We start from the raw sequence: 20,360 nt of genomic DNA, 5'->3' as shown, positions 1-20,360 counted from the left end.
GCATCTAAAAATAAATACATACAAAATGGATACATTTATTCAGTATCACCAATAATAATAAATGGGAATTATTAAACTAAGAAATGTATTAGGCACTATTGGGACAGATACAGAAGAATATGGCACTTTACTTCTTTAAAGAGTTTTCAATCTAATTGGAAATGAAGATTACAATTTTAGATAATATTAAATATTACGAAAATGAGCATTGTAGGACTTCAAAGGGTTCAGAAATATGAGTTCTAGAGTAGCTACAGGACGTTTCTAGGTTCTAACTAGGGTTAAGTCTTGAAAGCTACAGTGGGTCTGATATACCCAGTGTAAACGAGCACTCAGGTACTTTGTCCTAAGTAGCATAAATATTGGTAACGCCAAAACTAGAACTCAGGTTTCTTTGTTTTTTGCCCCATCTTTTCTCCATTCTTTAGAGCAGAAAGAAGAAATGTCTGCTTGAGCGAGCGAAAGTTTGATTAAACCTACAATGTTTGCACGGCCGCTGGAATTTACATTCAGCAAAATTCTTGTGACTGTTCCCTGTTTAGCCCGTAGCCAGTGAAAGTTGTGACAATTCTTTACAAAACAGATTTTCTTTGGGATTGACTTTAGGAACGGCTCAAGCTCAAATGACAGCTTTTCTTAAAAGAAAAAAAAAAAAAGAAACCAAGTCCCGCTAAGACAGGAAGCACACGGAAACTGGCACGTAACCAGCTCGTCTGTGTTTCCGGAATTCTATTTACCCTTAAGCAAGATGGTGGGCTCCCTCTGCGCAGGCGCACGAAGGACGCCTGGGCGGGCAGTTCTCCCGCGTCGGGTCGCGCGCCACGCTGGGATTGGCGCCGTCAGGGCTGAGGGGCGGGACCGGAAGCGCCTGTGTTGTGGGACTCAGCCGGTTCAGTCCCTGGGTGTTTGCAGCGCCTTGCTTCCCACCGTAGGTTGCTGCCTTTGCAGGGGGTGCAATGGGGGAAGCGGAGAAGTTTCACTACATCTACAGTTGTGACCTGGATATCAACGTGCAGCTTAAGATGTAAGAGAAGCCGGGGACAGCGATCGGGATTGTTGGGGCTTCGGGCCGGGGAGGCAGGGGCTTGTGGGTTTGGGAGAGAAGATTAGTAGCTTGAAGGCCGGCCCTGGGGGTGGCAGGGAGGGCTGTGGCCAGGGAAGCGGAGGAAAACGGGAGCGTGGAGAGGGGCCCCGTGGGAGGAGGATGGAAGACGTGGTCTCGGTGAGAAGAACAGCGGGAGGAGTACGCCCTGAAGCCCCACGGTGGTTTACTTTCTCCAAAGCATTTTGCTGTGCACAGCCACCTTTGGAGGGATTACGGTCCCATTTTACAGAAGGAAAAATATCAGGTCTCGGTACAGTCGTTGTCCCGCAGTTAATAATTGGAAGATCTTTACTGGAGAACGGGCCTGGAAAGTGGAATGGAGATTGCAGAAGTTGTGGAGAGGTAGACACGGGCAGATGAGGTAGCTAAGTTAGAATAAGAGGAACTCATGGATGCACAGGAATGTTAGAAGCACAGGAGTTGATAGAAACTTAGGTTGAATCTTTGGACAGCCTGGCATTGTTTAGCCAGGGAAGTTGGTAGTGAGTCCAAGGTGAGGATACCAGTTGCAAAGGGACCAGAAGATATGAGAAAAGAGCCTGGCAGGAATACCTTAGGGCATCATGGAGGAAGTAAAGGCCAAGGGCATGACATCTTGAGATGGGAATAATGCAACTGAGATGAGGGACAGGGAGGACCGAATTGGAAATTACGTCCATTATAAGGTAGCCTTAGAGAAGTATTTGCATATGCGAAAGTTATCACAAATTGTTAATCACAATATCATAATATATTTAAGCAATATTCAACAGATGTTCCTCAAGCAAAGGGCTGCATTCCTGCAGTAAATACTTTTTCTCAGTTGTCATTTTGTACTGGTGGTAAAAATAATATGTTAATCACACTGTCCATTTGTATAATACTTTAGCCATTTAAAGCAATTTCTGCAGCACACACCGCTAGATGCTTATACAGGACCTGTGTATCATCATCTGATAAAGGGCTTTACTTCAATCTCATTTCTGTCAGTGTTTCTTGGACATATGAATGTAGTTTTCAAAACTTTTGAACATCAAAAGGAAAGAAGGAAAAAACTGGTCCATTATTAACAGATACACCTTGAATATTTTAAGGCAAAGATAAAGCATAAATCAGAAGTTTGGTAAAATTCACTACTAACCATCTTTTAGCTTCTGAGACTCCCATTGTTGGTTTTTGGGGGGCTGGAAGTATCTATTTAGAATCATATAATCAGAGAACAGTAAATTCTTTAATTCTGTTTATTCTCTCCAGGCTTTTTCATCTATTTCTGTGGGTTTACTAGCAACTTGTATTTTGATGTCGCTTTCCTTAGCACAGTAATTTAATATTAAAATTCTCACAAGACGTGGTCACTTGGATGTCCCAAAGCACTTTAAAAACAACTTGTCCAAAACTGAGCATCTCATTAGCCCACCCCTTTAACTCTGATCTTCTTGTGTTCTCCCATCCTGTTTTGGTGATTGTTAGCATCATTCATAGACTTGGTTAAGACAAAAAACTTTGAGTAATGCAGACACCCCTTTCTTACCTTCGCTGTTTAACCCTTCACAAGTTGCTTTGAATCTACCTGCTGAAATCTTTGGTCCATGCCCCCTTTTCTTCCCCACTGCCGTCTCCTTAGTCTACTTTTTTTCCTTTCTAATTTTGGCTGAAAGTCTAACAGATCTTGCTTTCAGTTCCACCTCTCTATTATGTTCTTCTACTCCTGCCAAAGGTAACTAACATAAATAGAAATCTGATTATATTATTGTCCCTTCAGATAATTCAATTGACAGATTTTTTTCAGTGTTCACTGTGTCAGACACCACAGAATTTAGTGGCTACTTAGTTGCACTGCCCTCCTACTTTTCATTGTCATCTCTAGTGTCTTCCCCAAGTGAGCTTTATGCTTTAGCTATATACACCAAACAACTTCCCCTGTCTCACCATCTTGCTCTTTGCCTTTGGCATGCTGTTCTTTTCTTCTGGGATGACTCCCTACCTCTTTGGCTCCCATCTCCCACATATTGTTCAGGCTCATGTCAGGCATCTCTGGGATACTAAGCCGCTGCCTCCAAGTTCCCAGACCTTTTGATGTATAGTATCTTTCTGTGATGGGAAGAACATTGGCTTTGGCCTCTGCCTGTTTTTTTTTTTTTTTCCCCTCAGCACTGTTACTTATTTTATGATGTTTGATCTCTGATTCGTTATTTATAAAATGAGAATATGGTGAAAAGTAAGAGTATATAAAATGCTTGAAACAATATCTGATATAATATTAATGTCCGAGCAGTGTTTCTACCTCTTTAATTCTTTCCTGTGCATATCTTTTGTGACTTATAACACTTTTTTAACTTAATGAAATGATCAGATAATACATCTACATAGTAAATATATATATATATAAAGAGTTAAAAAAGAATATACAGTTAAAAGTAACTTTTCTTTCCAGATGCAAGGATTTAATGTTTTCTTGTAATGCTGTATTGTTTATATTGCGATTCACTTCTGGGCCTCTGGGCCTAGTACAGTAAGTGTTAAGAATAGATGAATAAGTACTCAGCTTGAAATGAATGAAAATGAAACTAAGGCCTGGAAAGCTGGTGAAGTCTAGAATGTAGACCAAGAGTTGATGACAAGTTTTAAAATTAAGAAGCCTAACAAAAAAATATGTTGAGGAAGATAGGAATTATTTTAGGTATGTTAGGATTTTAAGAAACCTTTATTCGATGTCAAAGTGACTAATTTCATATACAGGAAAATGTTTAGGTAGAATAAAGTTACTGTGACAGACCTATAAACTTTTCTTAGTATTTGTTGTATATATGCTTTAAAAATATGTGTCTAAATATTATTGTTCTTATGCTTCCAGAGGAAGTTTGGAAGGGAAGAGAGAACAAAAGAGTTATAAAGCTGTTCTGGAAGACCCAATGTTGAAGTTTTCAGGATTGTACCAAGACACATGCTCTGACCTTTATGTTACTTGTCAAGTTTTTGCAGAAGGGAAGCCTTTGGCCTTGCCAGTGAGAACATCCTACAAGGCATTTAGTACAAGATGGAAGTAAGTTGTGTTCTTGTATATGGTGGGTTCCAGACCACTCTCCCATTTCTTTATAGATGTTGTAAATATGATTTGGTGGTGATTACAGAAGAGCTTTTTTTTTAAATTTCTTTATTTAATACCTGTAAGTATTGACTGCATAGTTTAAAGCAGTTACCTACTCAGGATAAAGTATTATACGTAGAGTTATTATAACTGTAGTTAACATGGAAGTGAATTTGTGTTTGTATTTTTTGACATATGTTCATATATTGACGTTTTTATAAAACTTCACTGATTCACAAAATGACCCAAACCAAAAACACATATGTAGTATCTTTAAATTCTCTATTATTCTATGTCTTTGAACACATAAACACTTCTTCATAGTCTGAAATGTCCAACCGGATGTTTGGAGCTCATATCTTTAAAGAGAGATCTGTTGTCATCTGTTCTGATCATATTTTATTATTATTTTTAATATGAAATTAACTTTTTTTTAAAAGTCCATGATTTATTGAGCGTGGTACATTAGCATACCATTGTCAGGATGCAAGGTGAATATAACGAAGATGAAATTCTTGTCTTTCCAGAATGGTATTATGGGTCCTTAATTTAACTTCTTGATACTTCTTATTTGATAGATTGTATGGTATGGTTTTAATGCTGGATCTTGAGTATTATTCACTACTCTGGTAGGCTCGCTGCAGATTTACACAGGTTGTGTGCTTCTCAAGGAAGGAACTTATGCCCACAGTGTTCATGGAAGACGTGGTGTGTGCCCACATGCACTGCCAGGCTGTGCTGTTGAGGGCACAACCCTATGTTTACAAAATATGTGCCCCAACAGACTGGGAAGAGTTTTTCAGAAAGAGCAGAAGGCTGAGCTCTGGTGATCTAGATATGTCAAAACTCAACTATTTTAATGGTGTGATTTCGTCCGTAGTGTTTTTTTGTGGGTAGATGTATTCACACCCAAATATATATGAGTATATCCGTGTATACTTGTTCTAGAAATTTTCAAACCTGTAAAAGTGGAGAGAATAATATAATAAACTTGCAAGATCTCATCACTTAGCTTCTATAATTACTAACTCAAGGATAATCTTATTTTATCCATGCCCACTGTTATTTTGAAGCAAATTCCAAATATTGTATTATCCTAATTGTAAATATTTCTGTATATCTCTTTTTTAAAACATAACTACATCATTACACCTAAAACAATGGACCAGAATTCTTTCAATTGTATCAGAGGTTCTTAAACTAGAATCAGGATATCTACAGAGCCCTGAAATTGTATGGCAGAATTTTGTGTGTCTTGTACATTTTTACAGGGACAGAGCTCAAAGCCTTTATTAGATGTTTTGAGGTGGATTGTGACCACCCCCCACCCCCCGCAAAAAAAAAAAAAAAAAATTAGAGGCACAAATTTAGTTCTAGAAAGTCAATATTTATGAATTCCACTCTTCTTGGTAAGGAAATAATGTGTAGTGGTTTTGTTCCATGCCTTGGCAATAAAGAAAATTAGAGCAAAAGCCAATTCCCAGTTACAGGGAGATTAAACTCTCCTCCCATTTGCCAACTCCTCTCTTCATTATTTATGTATTTTCAAGGATATAAGAACTTCCATATCTACTCTCTAAAAGTTAGAATTTTTAAAAAAATTGTGACGCTACTTAATGAATTAAGTACTTTAAAATAATTTAATAGTGGCCTTTTAAAAAATTAAAACATTTTAAACAGCTGTTTTTTAAAAAAGAATAAGTTGAGAAGATATTTCATGTTGAGTAGGGTAACAAGAGGATAGACGTTTTTTCCCTCTTTGGGCTTAGGGGAAGGCATTTGCAGATTTTGTACATCCTGCTCTTTAGTATTTAAGAGTTAAAGTTTTTACAATTTGTGAAAACAAATGCTGCCTTCCTAAAATCAACAAGGGCAAACTTTACACGGCAGTCATTTTCTGTAAGTACTTACTTGAAAGAAATATTCTTTAAACTGTGGGAATAGTAAATTATACCATAAAAGGACCTCTTGCTATCCAAAGTTCTCCATTTCCTTAGTTCAGGTAGTATTTTTGAGTAGTACAAGATTTCAAATTATTTAAATTTGACTTCTCAGTTTCTGATAGTGAGTTCTGAGAGTTTGAATAGTGAGGAATTCATTCAAGATTTATCCAAGTCTATTCATCAAATTCTGTTGTATCCTGTCCTGTAATAACAGAGCCGATAGTGAGGGAAACCTGTACTTTTTTTTTTTTAAGGTAAAATTATTTTTAGGTGTAGGATACTACAAATTTCCAAGTTTTTATAGGAATATTATTCCATAGACAAGTGATTTAATTTTTTTTTTTTTTTTAATTTATATTCTGTCTTGTCCCATAAGGGATTTAAAATGGCTTTAGGAGAGAGACATATACTAACAGTCTAATATAATTTAAAAATTAGAAAGTTAGGATTTAGGAGTGTGTTAATCAAACTAGAGAGTTAGTACAATGGTGTGTGACGGCAGGACTACATGGGGATTGGACCATCTGGAATCATGCTTTACGATCTTGCAATGTTTTGAAAGTTGCTAGGTGAATTTTGTCTGGAGCTTAATGAGGGTTGGAGCCAAGGGATGGAATGATGCACGGGGAGGGAGAGAACAAAATGGTGTTCAAAACACAGAGCTTTTTGATGTCTGATTAGATGTTTCTATAATTTCTGAAATTTCCAGAGCAGTATTCAAACTATTTTTTGAGTTTCAGATTCATGTTTTTCAAAAGAGCTCTTGTGCAGAAGCCTAGTATGTAAAACAGGTTCAAGTACAGTTGCTTTGGTTTAAAAAGGTGTGGAGGCCTGGGGTTGGATGGCCAAAGGTTCGAGGCAAGTGATCGCTTAGCCATATATATTGTTTGCTAGTTAAAGGACAGATTATAGTGGTGAGAATTTTCACAGTTCATTTTGGATGTTGTCACTGACTTTTCTCTTTTATTTTAGCCTGTGTTAATTAATCTCTGTGGTTTGTTCATTGGCAGAAGATGGACACGGTTTAGTATTTACCTTTTCAGGCTGGTTTACCACGTGGATAGTAATAAATAAATTCATTTAGTTCCTCAAGCTTATCTGTAATGGAGAATGACTTTTTTAAGCATGTGATTTGTTTTCTTAAGAACTTGGTTGAAGAAAGGGATTTAATGGCTTCGATTCTCCTTTAAATTGATAGCCATCTCTAATTTTCTGTACATTCTTAAATTATTTATATGGTGGATATAAATGATTTGTCCTATAAGTTTTTCAAAGCTCTGTTCAATTTCTTACCCACGCAGATGTATTTGACCTAGACTGGTATATGCCCCTTTGAGAATAATTTTGAGTAAACAGAATATTTTGAGTAAAGAGAAAGAAAAAATTCTCTGTGTCTGCTGGGTATTTTGCATTGTTTGCCCAGTTTTCTTTTCGGATTTTTAAAAGCTATATGTTGTTGAAGGGAATTGAAATTGTCAAATTTAATATGACGTTTGACTACATAAGAAAATTTGCAGGGATAAATAAAGAGAGAAAAAAGAGCTGTATTGTCATTGTATTATTAAAGAACAAACATTCCTGGGGTGGCTGTATGGCTCAGTTGGTTAGAGTGTGAGCTCTTAACAGGGTTGCCAGTTCGATTCCCACATGGGCCAGTGAGCTGCACCCCCCTGCAACTAAAGATTGAAAATGGCGACTGGACTTGGAGCTGATCTGCGCCCTCCATGACTAGATTGAAGGATAACTACTGATGGGTCCTGGAAAAATGCACTGTTCCCCATATTCCCCAATTTAAAAAAAAAAAAAATTAAAAAAAAGGAACAAACATTCCTTAGGGAAGTCATTCAAACATGCTTTGAAAACATAAAAAAAAACTAAGCTAATGAAATAACTTAAGGAACAGAAAAATCTCACATAAAAAATTGTCAATTTCTGTCCAGAGCTGTCATGTAACTTCTTCATATTACAAAGGTAGTGGATAGTTTACTTTAGCCGTTTAAGGTTTTGGTGATTTTCTGCTTTGTTTAGCACTGCTGAACATTATGGAGCCATATTGTCCTCAGCAGCATTTTAAATGCAATTCTGATTTTTTTTCCCCATTTCATAATATAGAACTGTTCTGGAGAATGCTTATAGAAAATCACAGTTTGACTCAAAACAGTTTGGCTCTAACAGGTTTAAGTCTTTTCCCAGATAGTGTCTGAGTTTCTTGATTGAAGGAGTTACCATTGTTATTTTTCATGTGCTTTGTTTTTCAAAAAATTTTTTTTCATGTGTTCTGTATGTAAAATTGAAGTTGCCTACAGCAAAATTGAGATAACTGCCATATTATATTTTGTAGTACTAACTTAATATTTTGGGACATTTTCTCTGGTGAAACCTTATATGGTCTGTTAATTTAAAAAAGTTATGCGCGCACATACACACACACACACATTTATGTTGACTTTATTTCCTTAGTTTTATGTGTATGTCAACTTTATTTCCATAGCTGGAATGAATGGCTAAAACTGCCTGTGAAATACCCAGACCTGCCCAGGAATGCCCAAGTGGCCCTGACAATATGGGATGTGTATGGACCAGGAAAGGCAGTGCCTGTGGGTGGAACAACAGTTTCTCTCTTTGGAAAATATGGGTAAGCATTCTCTTTTCCTAGTCTATAGGAATGTTGTAGTTTTCTGGTCCTTTTCTTTTAGGGAGGCTTTAATAGTTTATGCTCAGTCTGGTTCTTTACCGTGTTTCCCCGAAAGTAAGACCTCACCAGACAATCAGCTCTAATGCATCTTTTGGAGCAAAAATTAATATAAGACCCTGTATTACATTATATTATACTGTAGTATACTATGTTATACCCAGTCTTATAGTAAAATAAGACTGGGTCTTATGTTAATTTTTTGCTCCAAAAGACACATTAGAGCTGATTGTCCGGCTAGGTCTTATTTTCGGGAAGACACGGTATGTATACATGTTTGGTACCTATGATTCTGTCATTGTTGAGACTGAATTTGACATATATTTCCTGTGGGATATACAGATAGATTAATTAAGAAACACAATTTATATTATTTCACTAATAGTGATTGGTAATGTAATTCCTATTGAAAAATAGTCATTGGAAACTAGAATCTTGCTTTTAGGAAAAAAAAGTCTGTCATATACTATAACTGCATTGTTATGGATTTTTTCTGCTTTGTCATAATAATGATAAAAAGGACAATAAGTGGGGTTAAAAAGCACTAACTTGTTAATAGTGGTAATAATTATAATAGAAAATTTGTTCAGTTTTTAAAAATTTACAGATAATATAAGTTTATTGTGAAAAAAACAAAACCCATAGGCCTGAAGGGTATTTTTTGTCGACCAATTTTTTCTTCTAGGACTTGGTCTTCTTGCATGTTGTCACTAATGGCAATATTTCATCATTTTTTATGGCTGAGTAATACTCCATTGTATACATGTACCACATCTTGTTTGTCCAATCTAAGTGAAATAAGTCAGATGGAAAAGGACAAGAGTCATATGATTTCACTCATATGTAGGATATAAAACAGAAAACAACAAATGAACAAACAAAAACAAATAAACTCATAGACACAGACAACAGTATGGTGGTTACCAGAGGGGAAGAGGGGATGGTCAGAGGATGAAGAAGGTAATGGGGGTCAAATATATGGTGACAGAAGGAGACCCACACTTTGGATGCTGAGCACACAGTGCAGTATACAGATGACGTATTGTAGAATTGCCCACCTGCAACTTTTATAAGGTTTCTAACCAATGTCACCTCAATATATTTAAGTAAATTAAAAAATAAATGACAATTGTCAGAAAAGAACTTGGTCTTTTATCAAGTATTGAGGCACCGTGGTATATAATTCATATAGGAAGCGCAGATGAATGTTTTCATTATTTTTCCCTTTTACCAGTTTTAAGAATTAGTTGGTGCTCTGGTAACCTGCAAAAGTGATAATGTTTTTTTGTTGTTCGTCTTTAATTTTTGTCATGAACTTTTAGTCTTAATCATTTTTGAAGTGTTTCAATCCACTGCTGTCTTTATTCTTTAGAAGGCTAAAAAACTGTTACTGATCAGTAGGAGCCCCTTCAAGTTGATCCCTTGTCCTTTTAATAGTACTCCAGGAATCATGAGTAGCTTCTTTCCTTTTTGGTAGACAAGCTATTCCAGGCACATTGGGTAGTTTTGTTCCACAGACCTGGAGTCTCTGAAAGACATCATAGGTCCTTTCAGTGCAAAATGGCGGAGAACTTATGGAGGTACTATCAAACTTACTATTGCCCGTATTAAAATTGAGAAATGTTATCTCCTGACTTAATTTTTACATCATTAAGTTTGAATGAGGATGGTCATTTATTTTGTTTGTTTGTTTAGGTTTCTGTGAATTGCCTTTTGATGTCCTTTGCCCCTTTTTTGAAAATTGAAGTATAATTCACATACCATACAATTCTTGGATTTTCTTATTTTTTTGAGTTGTCCTTTTTCTTATTAATGTATAAGGAGTCTTTGTAGATTGATGAAATTAGCCCTTTCTGTATTACATGTTGCAGATACTGTTTTTCTTGTTTGATATTTTGAATTTCTTACAAATTTATTTATTTGCTTGTTTGTTTGCTGTTGTTGGATCTTAAATTATGATGTTGAATTTATCAGTTTTTTTATGGCTGTGAATTTAATGTTTTAGAAAGTCATTTCCTATTTAAAAAAGGTTTTGTTATGGTTTTAATGCTTCACAATTCAATCTGATTCATCTAAAATTACTTTAGTGAAAGGAGTGATGTATTGGGTCAGATTTTTTTTTTTTTTAAACATCAAATGGCTAGTTATTTGTCTCAACACTATTCATTAAATAAGCCATTGTTTCCAACTATTTTGAAATGGTATCCTTATGTATTCAATTTATCATGTATTGACATCTAATAGAAAAAATGTAGTATATTGTATGGTGATTAGGACAGCAGGTTGTAGAACAAGATTTTCTGGATTCAAATCCTGGCTCCTATCTCTGTGCCCTTAGATAAGTTATTTAATCTTCTGCCTCAGTTTCCTCATTTGTAAAATGACACAGCAATAGTATTTATATCATAGAGTAGTTTATGATGATAAATTACTAAAGATGTAATGAGCGCTCAGTAGATATTGGCTATCATTATTTCTGAACTATTCTGTTTTCAATACTATTATAAAATGTTTTAGTATTAGATAGGAATAATCTTTCTCATTACTTCTTTCAGACTTTCTCTGGATATTCTCTGTTTTATCAGATAAATTTTAATATTATTTCCTCAATTTAAAAAAAGCTCGTTATTTTGTTTGGAAATTATATTGAATCATATATGTTAATTATAGAGATAATTGACACCTTTATAATATTGAACTTTTCTGTCCAGGAATAGGATGTGTCAGAAAGGCTTAGTTAAACTCATGAATAAAATCTAGATGTAATTCCATTTAGAATAGCTTGATTGCTTAATAATGTGTAGGTGTTTTTGTTTAATGTAATTACTAAAAAGATATTTATTATTGAAATCCATGCAGGAGCAATCATTTATAGATAGCGTGAGACACTATGGCCTCCAGATTTTAAATACAGTTTTTCATAAAATAGCATGTTATAGTAGAACAGTCATACTATTAAATCAATATTGTTCCTTTTCCAGAATATTTGTTCCTTTTTACTTTTTTTCTTCTAGGGTGGGGTTTGCTTTCCACAAAGAAAAAAGTACACAGTAGTTTATTACTCTTACTATAATCTCAGTGGTTAAATGTTCTTGAGAAACAGCCAGATAGACCTGTTGGTTTTTCCTCCAGGCTTCTTGATAAGTGGTTTACCTTTTGGAATATCAGCTGGAGGTTCCCTCATGAAAACACCTCTTTATCACTCATGTGCATTTTAGATGACCTTAGGATAGAGTTTCAGGAGACAGTCTGACTAGAGTATGGGTGTGAAATGATTGAAATTTCCACAGAAGTGTGGTGAAATGATCTGCCTAACGCAAATAAACTGACATTTGTGACACTGCTTCGCTCTCACTCGGCTTTTGGCAAGTTTTTAATAAGTATATGAAATCAGTAATAATCTATTACTATTTCTGACAATCATCTGGTGAGCTCACTAGAAACTAAGCACCTTCCTGTGTTCTCACTCATGCGGTAAGTCTATGATGGGGCCTAAGAATCAGCATTTTTAATATCCTGAGTGATTCTGTGAAAGGTGGCCTATGGACCACATTTTGAGAAACACAGCGTTAACCTTTCATAGTAGCCTATCTATATGAATTTCGTATGCAGTTCTTTTCAGAGTTTCTTCCTTTACTCTATCCTCTGATAGCTACTTTATTTGTATTTCTGTGTATATCCCAGGAAAAGAATAATTCCTTTACCTTCCATCCAAACATGCTGGAAACATGCCTGAAATGTAAATCAGGAGTATTTGTTCTACTTTAAGAAATAATTAAACCCCAGAGATTTCCATAAAGGTAGTAGTAGCATTAAGTGGGAGTGAAACTTCAATTAGTTTTTCTGGTATTTAGTGAATTAAGACTTTTAAGTTTTGGAGAGTCATCTGTTGTTGTTTTTTCTTAACTCAACTGGAAAATAGTTTATATTATTCTTCCATGTCCTGAACACATTAGATGTTAGATATAAACGAAACATTGGAGAACAGCAATGCTTTTGTGAAATTACCTCCCTTAGAGCGGGGTTTCACAAATACGAGTCATTGACTTACCACTTTCAGAATCCCTGCCATATCTCTGTACTAAATACATATACTCTTATTTAGTTGATTTTTTTAATCAGCTCACTTTTTTTACTTCCATTTAGTTTAAAGCAAAAACTTAATATTCTCCTGTGTGTGGAAGTTAACATTGGTGGATAATGATAAAAATAAATACAGTGAAAATAACTGTGTTACTAAATATTAGAAATTGGAGCACAAAAACCCCTAATGAAATACAAATGATAGTAAATCTGTTTGCTTTGCAAAATATGTATACAATACCTACAAAAAAAAAAAAGTCCTTCTTTAAATAGAATGGTTCCATTTGTGCCTAGTCAGATATAAGGGGATATTCAACTCACTGTCACTTAATTTAAGGTAAGATAAGGTTTTACATCAACATTTTCTTGTACCAGTTGAACACCTATATGGTTATTGGGCATTTAGCCAAATGATAGCATTCAATTTTAATAGAGGTCTATGGATACTTTAAATACTGGGGAAGGAAAGCGACACTAAATCACTTCTATTCCCTCTAGGCTGATGCTTATACTGACTTTCACCTCAGAAAAAGGAATTCTAAGAAACCCTATGAGATTAAAATAACTCCTTTTCCCCTGTGTCCTGGGGCCTTTCCTTGAGGGCCAACTGGGTTGCAGTGGAGACTAGCCCAGGCGGTCCCTAGCACGATGCTGGACTTCCTGTGCAGCTTTGGCTTGTGGAAGAACATACTCAGGCTGTTCCAGGTTCTGTAGCAGAGAGCAGACATCCATTTGTACTGGATCACAGCTGCTTCTCTGCGTGGCGCTGCTGACATCCAGGGAGAGAAGCAGCATGTGTGCGTCCTCTGGGTGGGCTCAGCAAGTAGCCTGTGCAAGTTTTCTTCCACCTGCCATTAACATCATGTCATGTGCCTCCACAGCGCTTAGGACTCAGGGAAATGGTGCTTTAGACCGAAGTTTCGTCACATGTTTCTTAAGCAATGAAATAACACCAGATGCTCCTCACCTTGTTCCCTAAATGTCCTGGTATGGACTTAGTATTGTAGTTTTTTAAAAGAGGTCTTCAAAGCATCTAATAGTTGTATTACAGTGTTAGGACTCCTGTCACTACCAGCTCTTGTTCTTTGCTAATATCTGTTTTGTGTACTTGAGTCAGTGTGAAGCAGTACTTCTTGGAGAATAGTGTAATTAATAATTGAAAGACTGATCTGTTGGGATATGAGTAGCATAACTAATTGTCCTCATTTTGAAAGTCTAGCTTGTGAGATTTCTACGAAGGTAAAGAATGGATTGAACAGTAGGTTGAATTGGCAAAGAACCATAGGCAAGATGCGGGTTTCTCTTCCAGATGTTTTTTCCAAATGTGAATTGTGAAGTCGGGCGGTGGCTGCCGTAGTGGCTTGGCACTGGCAGCGGCAGAAGCTGTTGGTGGGGCCTCTGCTGGCATGTGAAGCAGGTCCTGCTGTGCTGTTTCTTTTCTGTTGCCTGCTTGGCTTTATTTCCCAAGTGGACATGATGCTCTGAGCATCTTCTGGCTTGCCACCTGGAGGCTGTGTAACTCTGCAAAGGTTCCATTAGTGTCCAAAGAAAGTAATACGTTCACTGGATCCTTTGAGTCACTTGTCATCACCCCTACCCTCCATGTCCCCGTCCTTAAATCTTAACTCCAGATCCATCCCAGGGCACCTAAATCATTCAGTACAGTGACTTCCTGCCAGATGTATTTATTTTTCATTTATGTTAGTACAGCCAGTCAGAGGAGTCACTGGGGTGTAGGGGGTTGGGGAAAAGGAAGGGAGGACCTGCTCGTGTTTCTGAAGGTACATTTAAGGATATTCATTTAAAGTGATGTTAATAAATACTTCATTGTGCTCAGTTTCTTAGAGACCAAGCAGGTCTGCTCCATGTTGAATCCATATCTCAGTTGAAAGGGAAAGAAAATGAACTTTTTTTTTTTAATGTAACTTTAAAAAAAAATCTTTAATATGGTGAATATTGAGAATTTTGATTCTTCACAACTAGTCAGTGCATCTTATATTGGCCCTATAAGGTAAGCTTTTGCAGATATGGTTGCTGGATATTACCTGTTTATTGGCAACCTTGGAGACCTTACAACAGATACGGTCTTTAATCTTATTGTGCTCATGAGCTTGTAGCTATCCTTTACAGTTCCCAATCTAAATGTTTATGGCCTCATTACTTACATACATTGCAGAATGTTCAGTGAAAATCCTCTATTATTTACTCCAGGAAAATCTCTGAAAAAATTTTCCATTAGTCAGAACATGCTAATAATGATTTTTAAAAATTTATGTAAAACACTTACAGTTAAGTCAGTGTTTTTAAAGATGGAAAAAGGTGTATCAGTATGAGGTCAGACAATTAAGTTCATGAACTCATCCTAGCAAAAGCACTACATACCTCATTGCTGAATATCACTACAGTCACCTTGGAAGTACTCCCCTTGGGAAGCTATGCACTGACGCCAGTGCCTAGTCCACCCTTCAAAGCAATTTTGGAACTCTTTTTCTGGAATGGCCATCAGAGCTGTGGTCGTATTACCCTTGATGTCCTGAATGTCATCAATATGTCTTCCTTTCAATATTTCCTTTATCTTCGGGTAAAGAAAGAAGTTATTGGGGGCCAGATCCGGTGAGCAGGGAGGGTGTTCCAATACAGAAGAGAGAACACATTAACAGAAGACTATCTTTATTTTTAACCTCCCCCCCCATAAAAAAGACAAAAACAAAAACGAACTCAGAAGCTTGACAGTAGCTTATTTAAAAGACATAGTTGGCTAAAGCTCTTTCATGAGTTTGTTCAACCTTTATTCTAGATCTCCTTGGTACCTTTTCGAAGGAGCCATGACGATCAAAGTTCATATGGTGTTTCACTTTAAAGAAGGATCGCCAGGCTCAGGTTGAGTTCTGACTAAGTGCTTAATTTCTGGTTTGTAGACATGGGTATTTTTTTCTTATGTAGATCTACTATTGTATTCCCTTTTAGACATTGCTGTTATAGAAGAGAAAAATCAATGTGTACCTAGTGAAAATGATAATAACAGTTAACATTTATTGAATGCTTATTATGTGGCGGGTACTATTCTAAGTACTTTTTATTTGCTTTGCACTGATTTATTTCATTTTACTAACAGCCCTGTGAGATACAGGTACTCTTTATTATCCCATTTTATGGATGAGGAAACTGAGGCACAGAGAAGTTAAGTAATTTGCCCAAGGTCATGTAGGTAATAGATGACACAGCTGGGATTCAATCCCTAGGTAGTCTAACTGTACAGTCTACTATGCTGAATTGTCACTTCGAGTAGACAGTTTTGTAAATTGACATTCTTTCATTGGGTAGGAATTTGATCTCTGTTATTTCTAAGATTTCCACTGAAGAGATGAAGGATGTATGGTCCGTTAGTGATTGTTCTCTCCTTCTAGTCTACCTTTAGAATCTCTCTCTAAAGGTTCTAACTGCTTGTAGGAGAAAAAAATGGCATGTGAAAACAGTGTTACGTGGATTTTAGTTGCTTAGTTAATTACTTTACAAGCCACTGGAGGCTTAATGCTTGGCAAGCGAGACATGCATTTCCTAGTGTGGAATTCTCTCTGTTTAAGGGATCTAAAATTTCTTATAATGAACTGCATTCATTTACTTCTACCCTGAACATTCTCTTTTTGCCTAGCATGTTTCGCCAGGGGATGCATGACTTGAAAGTCTGGCCTAATGTAGAAGCAGATGGATCAGAACCCACCAAAACTCCTGGCAGAACAAGCAGTACTCTCTCAGAAGATCAGATGAGCCGTCTTGCCAAGGTAAAAAAGAAGCTATTGGAACAGGTGGAAGGCTCTGAATGATGTCTGTTGTGTTGTAAATGAACATTATGAATTCTGTCAGATTATTTTTTAATTTGAATTTAATTTTTAATGGTAGTCTTATTGAAATAAAATTCACCCTTGGAAAGTGTGGAGTGCATTAGTTTTTAGTAAATTCAAAGAGTTGTGCAGTCATCACCACTATTTAATTTTAGAACATTTCACACAAAAAAGTAACCATGTATCCATTAGTAGTTATTCCCCATTTCCTCCTCCCTCCAGCCCCTGGCAACTACTAATTTATTTTCTATCTTTGTGTCTTTTCTTATTTTCGACATTTCCTGTAAATGGAATCATATATTACATGGCCTTTTGTGTCTGCAATGCCATCAGATTTGAAAATGTGGAGCTTTTGGTGATATTTCCAAGAGGACCGCCTACCTTTTTTGCTGACTTAGTGTTAAAGATGCCAGTGTTACATGCTAGAGATTCTTATCGTTGTTGGGAAGTGAAGATTCCATGTACTGTTAGCTAGTCTAAATTGCCCTCATTCCACTTCCACCCGTTTTCAAAATTGTTTAATGAAGTGTTTTCATTTAGAAATACAAAAGCTAAGGTCAATTCTGTGCTTAAATCAGAACAGTATAACTTATTTTGTCAGTATCTGTTCATACAGCACTATGCTGGATACTGTTTAAAGATCCGTTTACAATTCTTTTCTTAAGAGACTTTCTTTTCATTCTTACATGTGATTTTCCTTTGCAATCTTGTTAGTACATATGACTCTTTAATGTCTGGAGAAGGTTTGATGCCAGGCGTTTTACAGCTTCTTACCTCAACCTATGTGTGGTAAAAATCTTAATGATAAAAGATTAAGTATTTGCGTTGGCTAGGCTTTGTGCTTCAACATAAAATTTTTGCTGCCAAATCCCTTCTGTGTCTTTTCACATAGCTCTTTTATGCAGAAATGATGTCATGTCTTCCTAACAGGCTTTGTAACCAAATCACTATTGTCAGCTTCCCTCCTCTATCATTAAATAAATAAATTTAATTTTCACAACCACTCATTCTGAGATTTTGTTTACATTCTTTCATGTGATATTACGAACGTTCTCAGGCTTTTCATGTGTCTGCCTTCTCTTCAAGAGTTTATCTTAGTGATGAACTTTCATTTAAACTACTCTGGGACTTTTATAAACCTTGAATAGTTAATGGAAATTTCATCAGATTGAGCTCATTTATAGCCTGTAGGTCAGAAACGGTTAAATCTCACATGCAAGAGGGACATAGCATGTGTTGAAGAAGCAAATGCTCTTAAATTGCTGTGTCGAGAACGGTATTATGATTCACATTAGGGATAGAACACTAAATTTGAGGGGGAAGGATAGAGTCAAGAAATACAAAGCTGTGTAGTTGTAAAATTCATCCACTTTGGTTTTCATTAAATGAATTATATAAGCTTCTGTTCATATGTTCTCAATTTTTTTCCAATTATTTTCGATGGGAGATTCAAAAACAACTTTTATAAGAATTGGCTCTGACATTCTTCAAACAGCAGTATATGCAGCATTGGAATTTGTTTGAATGGGACTTCTGGCTTTTTAATGTAGCACAGTGTTATAGCATACATTTCTCGTTGTTATCTTTTGATTTTTATGGTAGAAGAAAAAGATGTGACTTAATAATGACCAACTTTTAATATTGAAAGAATAACCCCTGAAAGAATTGTATGGGGTATCAGTGCACATTTGCAATTCCAGAACCGATGATTTAAGCATATGCAGAACTAAATGAGGTGTTGGAAAGAAGCCTCCTTAGCATTTTTGTTAATTGGTAACAATCATCGATAGTCTAAATTCTTCATATGATAGCGTATGGCAAGTTGGGTCCTCCTTTTTCAAGAAGGAGTTATTAAAATTTTATATATTGTCTGTATTACCCAGAGTGGTTAACAATTTTCAAGTAAGTCTTTATGCATTGGTTTCTAAATCTTTAAAATAGGAATAAAAATTAATGAGAATAAGCATCTTACAGTCTTTATGATGCTAATTGGAGATGAGCTCTTTTCAAAGTTCTTTGCCCTTAATAGAATTAATTGTACTTTTTGAGACTTCAGAGCTTGCTGTGCTGTGACAGCTTGCATTAGTGTTAACTCATGTTCCCCAGGAACTAAATAGAAACAATTAAAACCAGTAATTACTTTTCTTAAGGGTAAAAATGCATCATGTTTGTAGCATTGTTGAAGGAACTGCTCCCTCTTTGAAAGAAGCTCTTTTTATTTCTTGGCACTTTGGGCTAATATGTTTCATTCTCCTCTATACAGAAGTTGGTCATGTGCTTTGAGGAGGTTTCAGAACCTGTTGCATCCCTGCTGCTATTGAAGAAAGTGGTTCAAAATGTCTTAGGTTTGATGACATTGGAAGGTTGAGCACTTGGAAGCAATTTACGGTGGGAAGAACACTAGTGAGTCAGAGATCTGCCATCCTACCAGCTCAGGGAAAATAATTTCTGAGCCTCTAAAATCAGAAGTTTAGAAGGAATGATTTCTGAGGTTCTGTGTATATGCAGCTGTTCATAGTCTGTGTTCTAAAAGTACTGAAATAGCAGAAAATTGGGATTATTTATTTACCTGGATTTTATAGTTATCACCTTAGTAGAGAATAAACATGTGGTCATCAGTTTGCAATTGTGAATGTGTTGTGTCCATGTCATTTCTTTTCTTCTACAACATATGTGCCTCAAGATTTAGTCAGGGCCTGCCCAATGTGAGTGACGTGGCTGTGCTGTTAGATTTTATTTTTGTTGTTTGATTAGTGCTTGCTTCTTAAAGTTTCAGACTGGATTCCTGAGTATAAGTCCCTTTGATACTTTGATATTTGTTATGGTCCTAACTTCTAAACTTAGCAGGGAAAGAGTATACTTTGATACTTGCTATGTTTTGAATTTAAAATTATACTTAGTATTTGTTTTGTTTTTAAAATTGTGACACAATAGCTCTCTTTCTTCCTGCTTCCCTATCACTCTTCTTCCCTCTCCCCCACCTCTCATTTTTCTGGTTCCACATTAAAAAGCTCATTCAGTTACATTATCATTCCCTTCCTTAAAACATTTTGAAATTGTTTTTGGTACAATGCACTTTTAAAAACTGCGCAAGAATGTGTATGCTCATGTTTCTGTTTTCATACAAAAGGAACAGAAAGTTTAGATGTAATACGTATAATTTTCACACTCCCTTTATAAGAAAAGAAATGAGTATTCAAATAGATGAGGTTCACGTGCTTAGAACTGAATGGTTTATATCCTGTTGTTGCACTTTGATTTTCCAGCCAGTGAATTTACTGTGATTGTTTCTAATTGTTGAGAGGGCAGTTGGCTCAAGAGTAAAAAGGTGTACATAAATCTTAATAATAGGAAAGCAGAGTTACCATGCATTGTACCCATGAGCCTAAATAAATGGCATAGCGACAGTTTTCAAACTGCAATGTTAGAAAGTTTATTCAGTTATAGAAATGCGTTAGTCTTGGCTGCCTAGGGATAATGGGACAAGAGGACTGTGAAATGAAGATGAACTATTATTTAAATGGCCTGTGAAAAGATGGCGTCAGATAATTGTTAAGCAAAGAACCTCAAACTCAGGCTGGACTAAATGTTCTTATTCTGACTTACTGCTTAGCGATGAAAGTTGAAT

At 36.1% G+C, this 20,360-nt stretch overlaps 1 protein-coding gene across 1 annotated transcript in view; it reads left to right on the top strand.

The window, feature by feature from the left end:
* Window positions 1–856: 856 nt before the first annotated feature.
* Window positions 857–20,360, top strand: part of PIK3C3 (phosphatidylinositol 3-kinase catalytic subunit type 3) — a 129,595-nt gene continuing 110,091 nt past the window's right edge. The window contains exons 1-4 of the mRNA XM_019751746.2: window positions 857–1,024; window positions 3,939–4,127; window positions 8,607–8,750; window positions 16,543–16,672. Of these exons, the coding sequence (XP_019607305.1) occupies window positions 957–1,024; window positions 3,939–4,127; window positions 8,607–8,750; window positions 16,543–16,672 (531 nt within the window). The 5' untranslated portion in view covers window positions 857–956. The remainder of the gene's footprint in view (window positions 1,025–3,938; window positions 4,128–8,606; window positions 8,751–16,542; window positions 16,673–20,360) is intronic.

Source organism: Rhinolophus sinicus, linkage group LG09 (genome assembly GCF_036562045.2).
Source record: "Rhinolophus sinicus isolate RSC01 linkage group LG09, ASM3656204v1, whole genome shotgun sequence".
Lineage (NCBI taxonomy): Eukaryota > Metazoa > Chordata > Mammalia > Chiroptera > Rhinolophidae > Rhinolophus > Rhinolophus sinicus.
The sequence above is the reverse complement of the archived record's forward strand: the minus strand, read 5'-3'. Positions and strand labels throughout refer to the sequence as shown.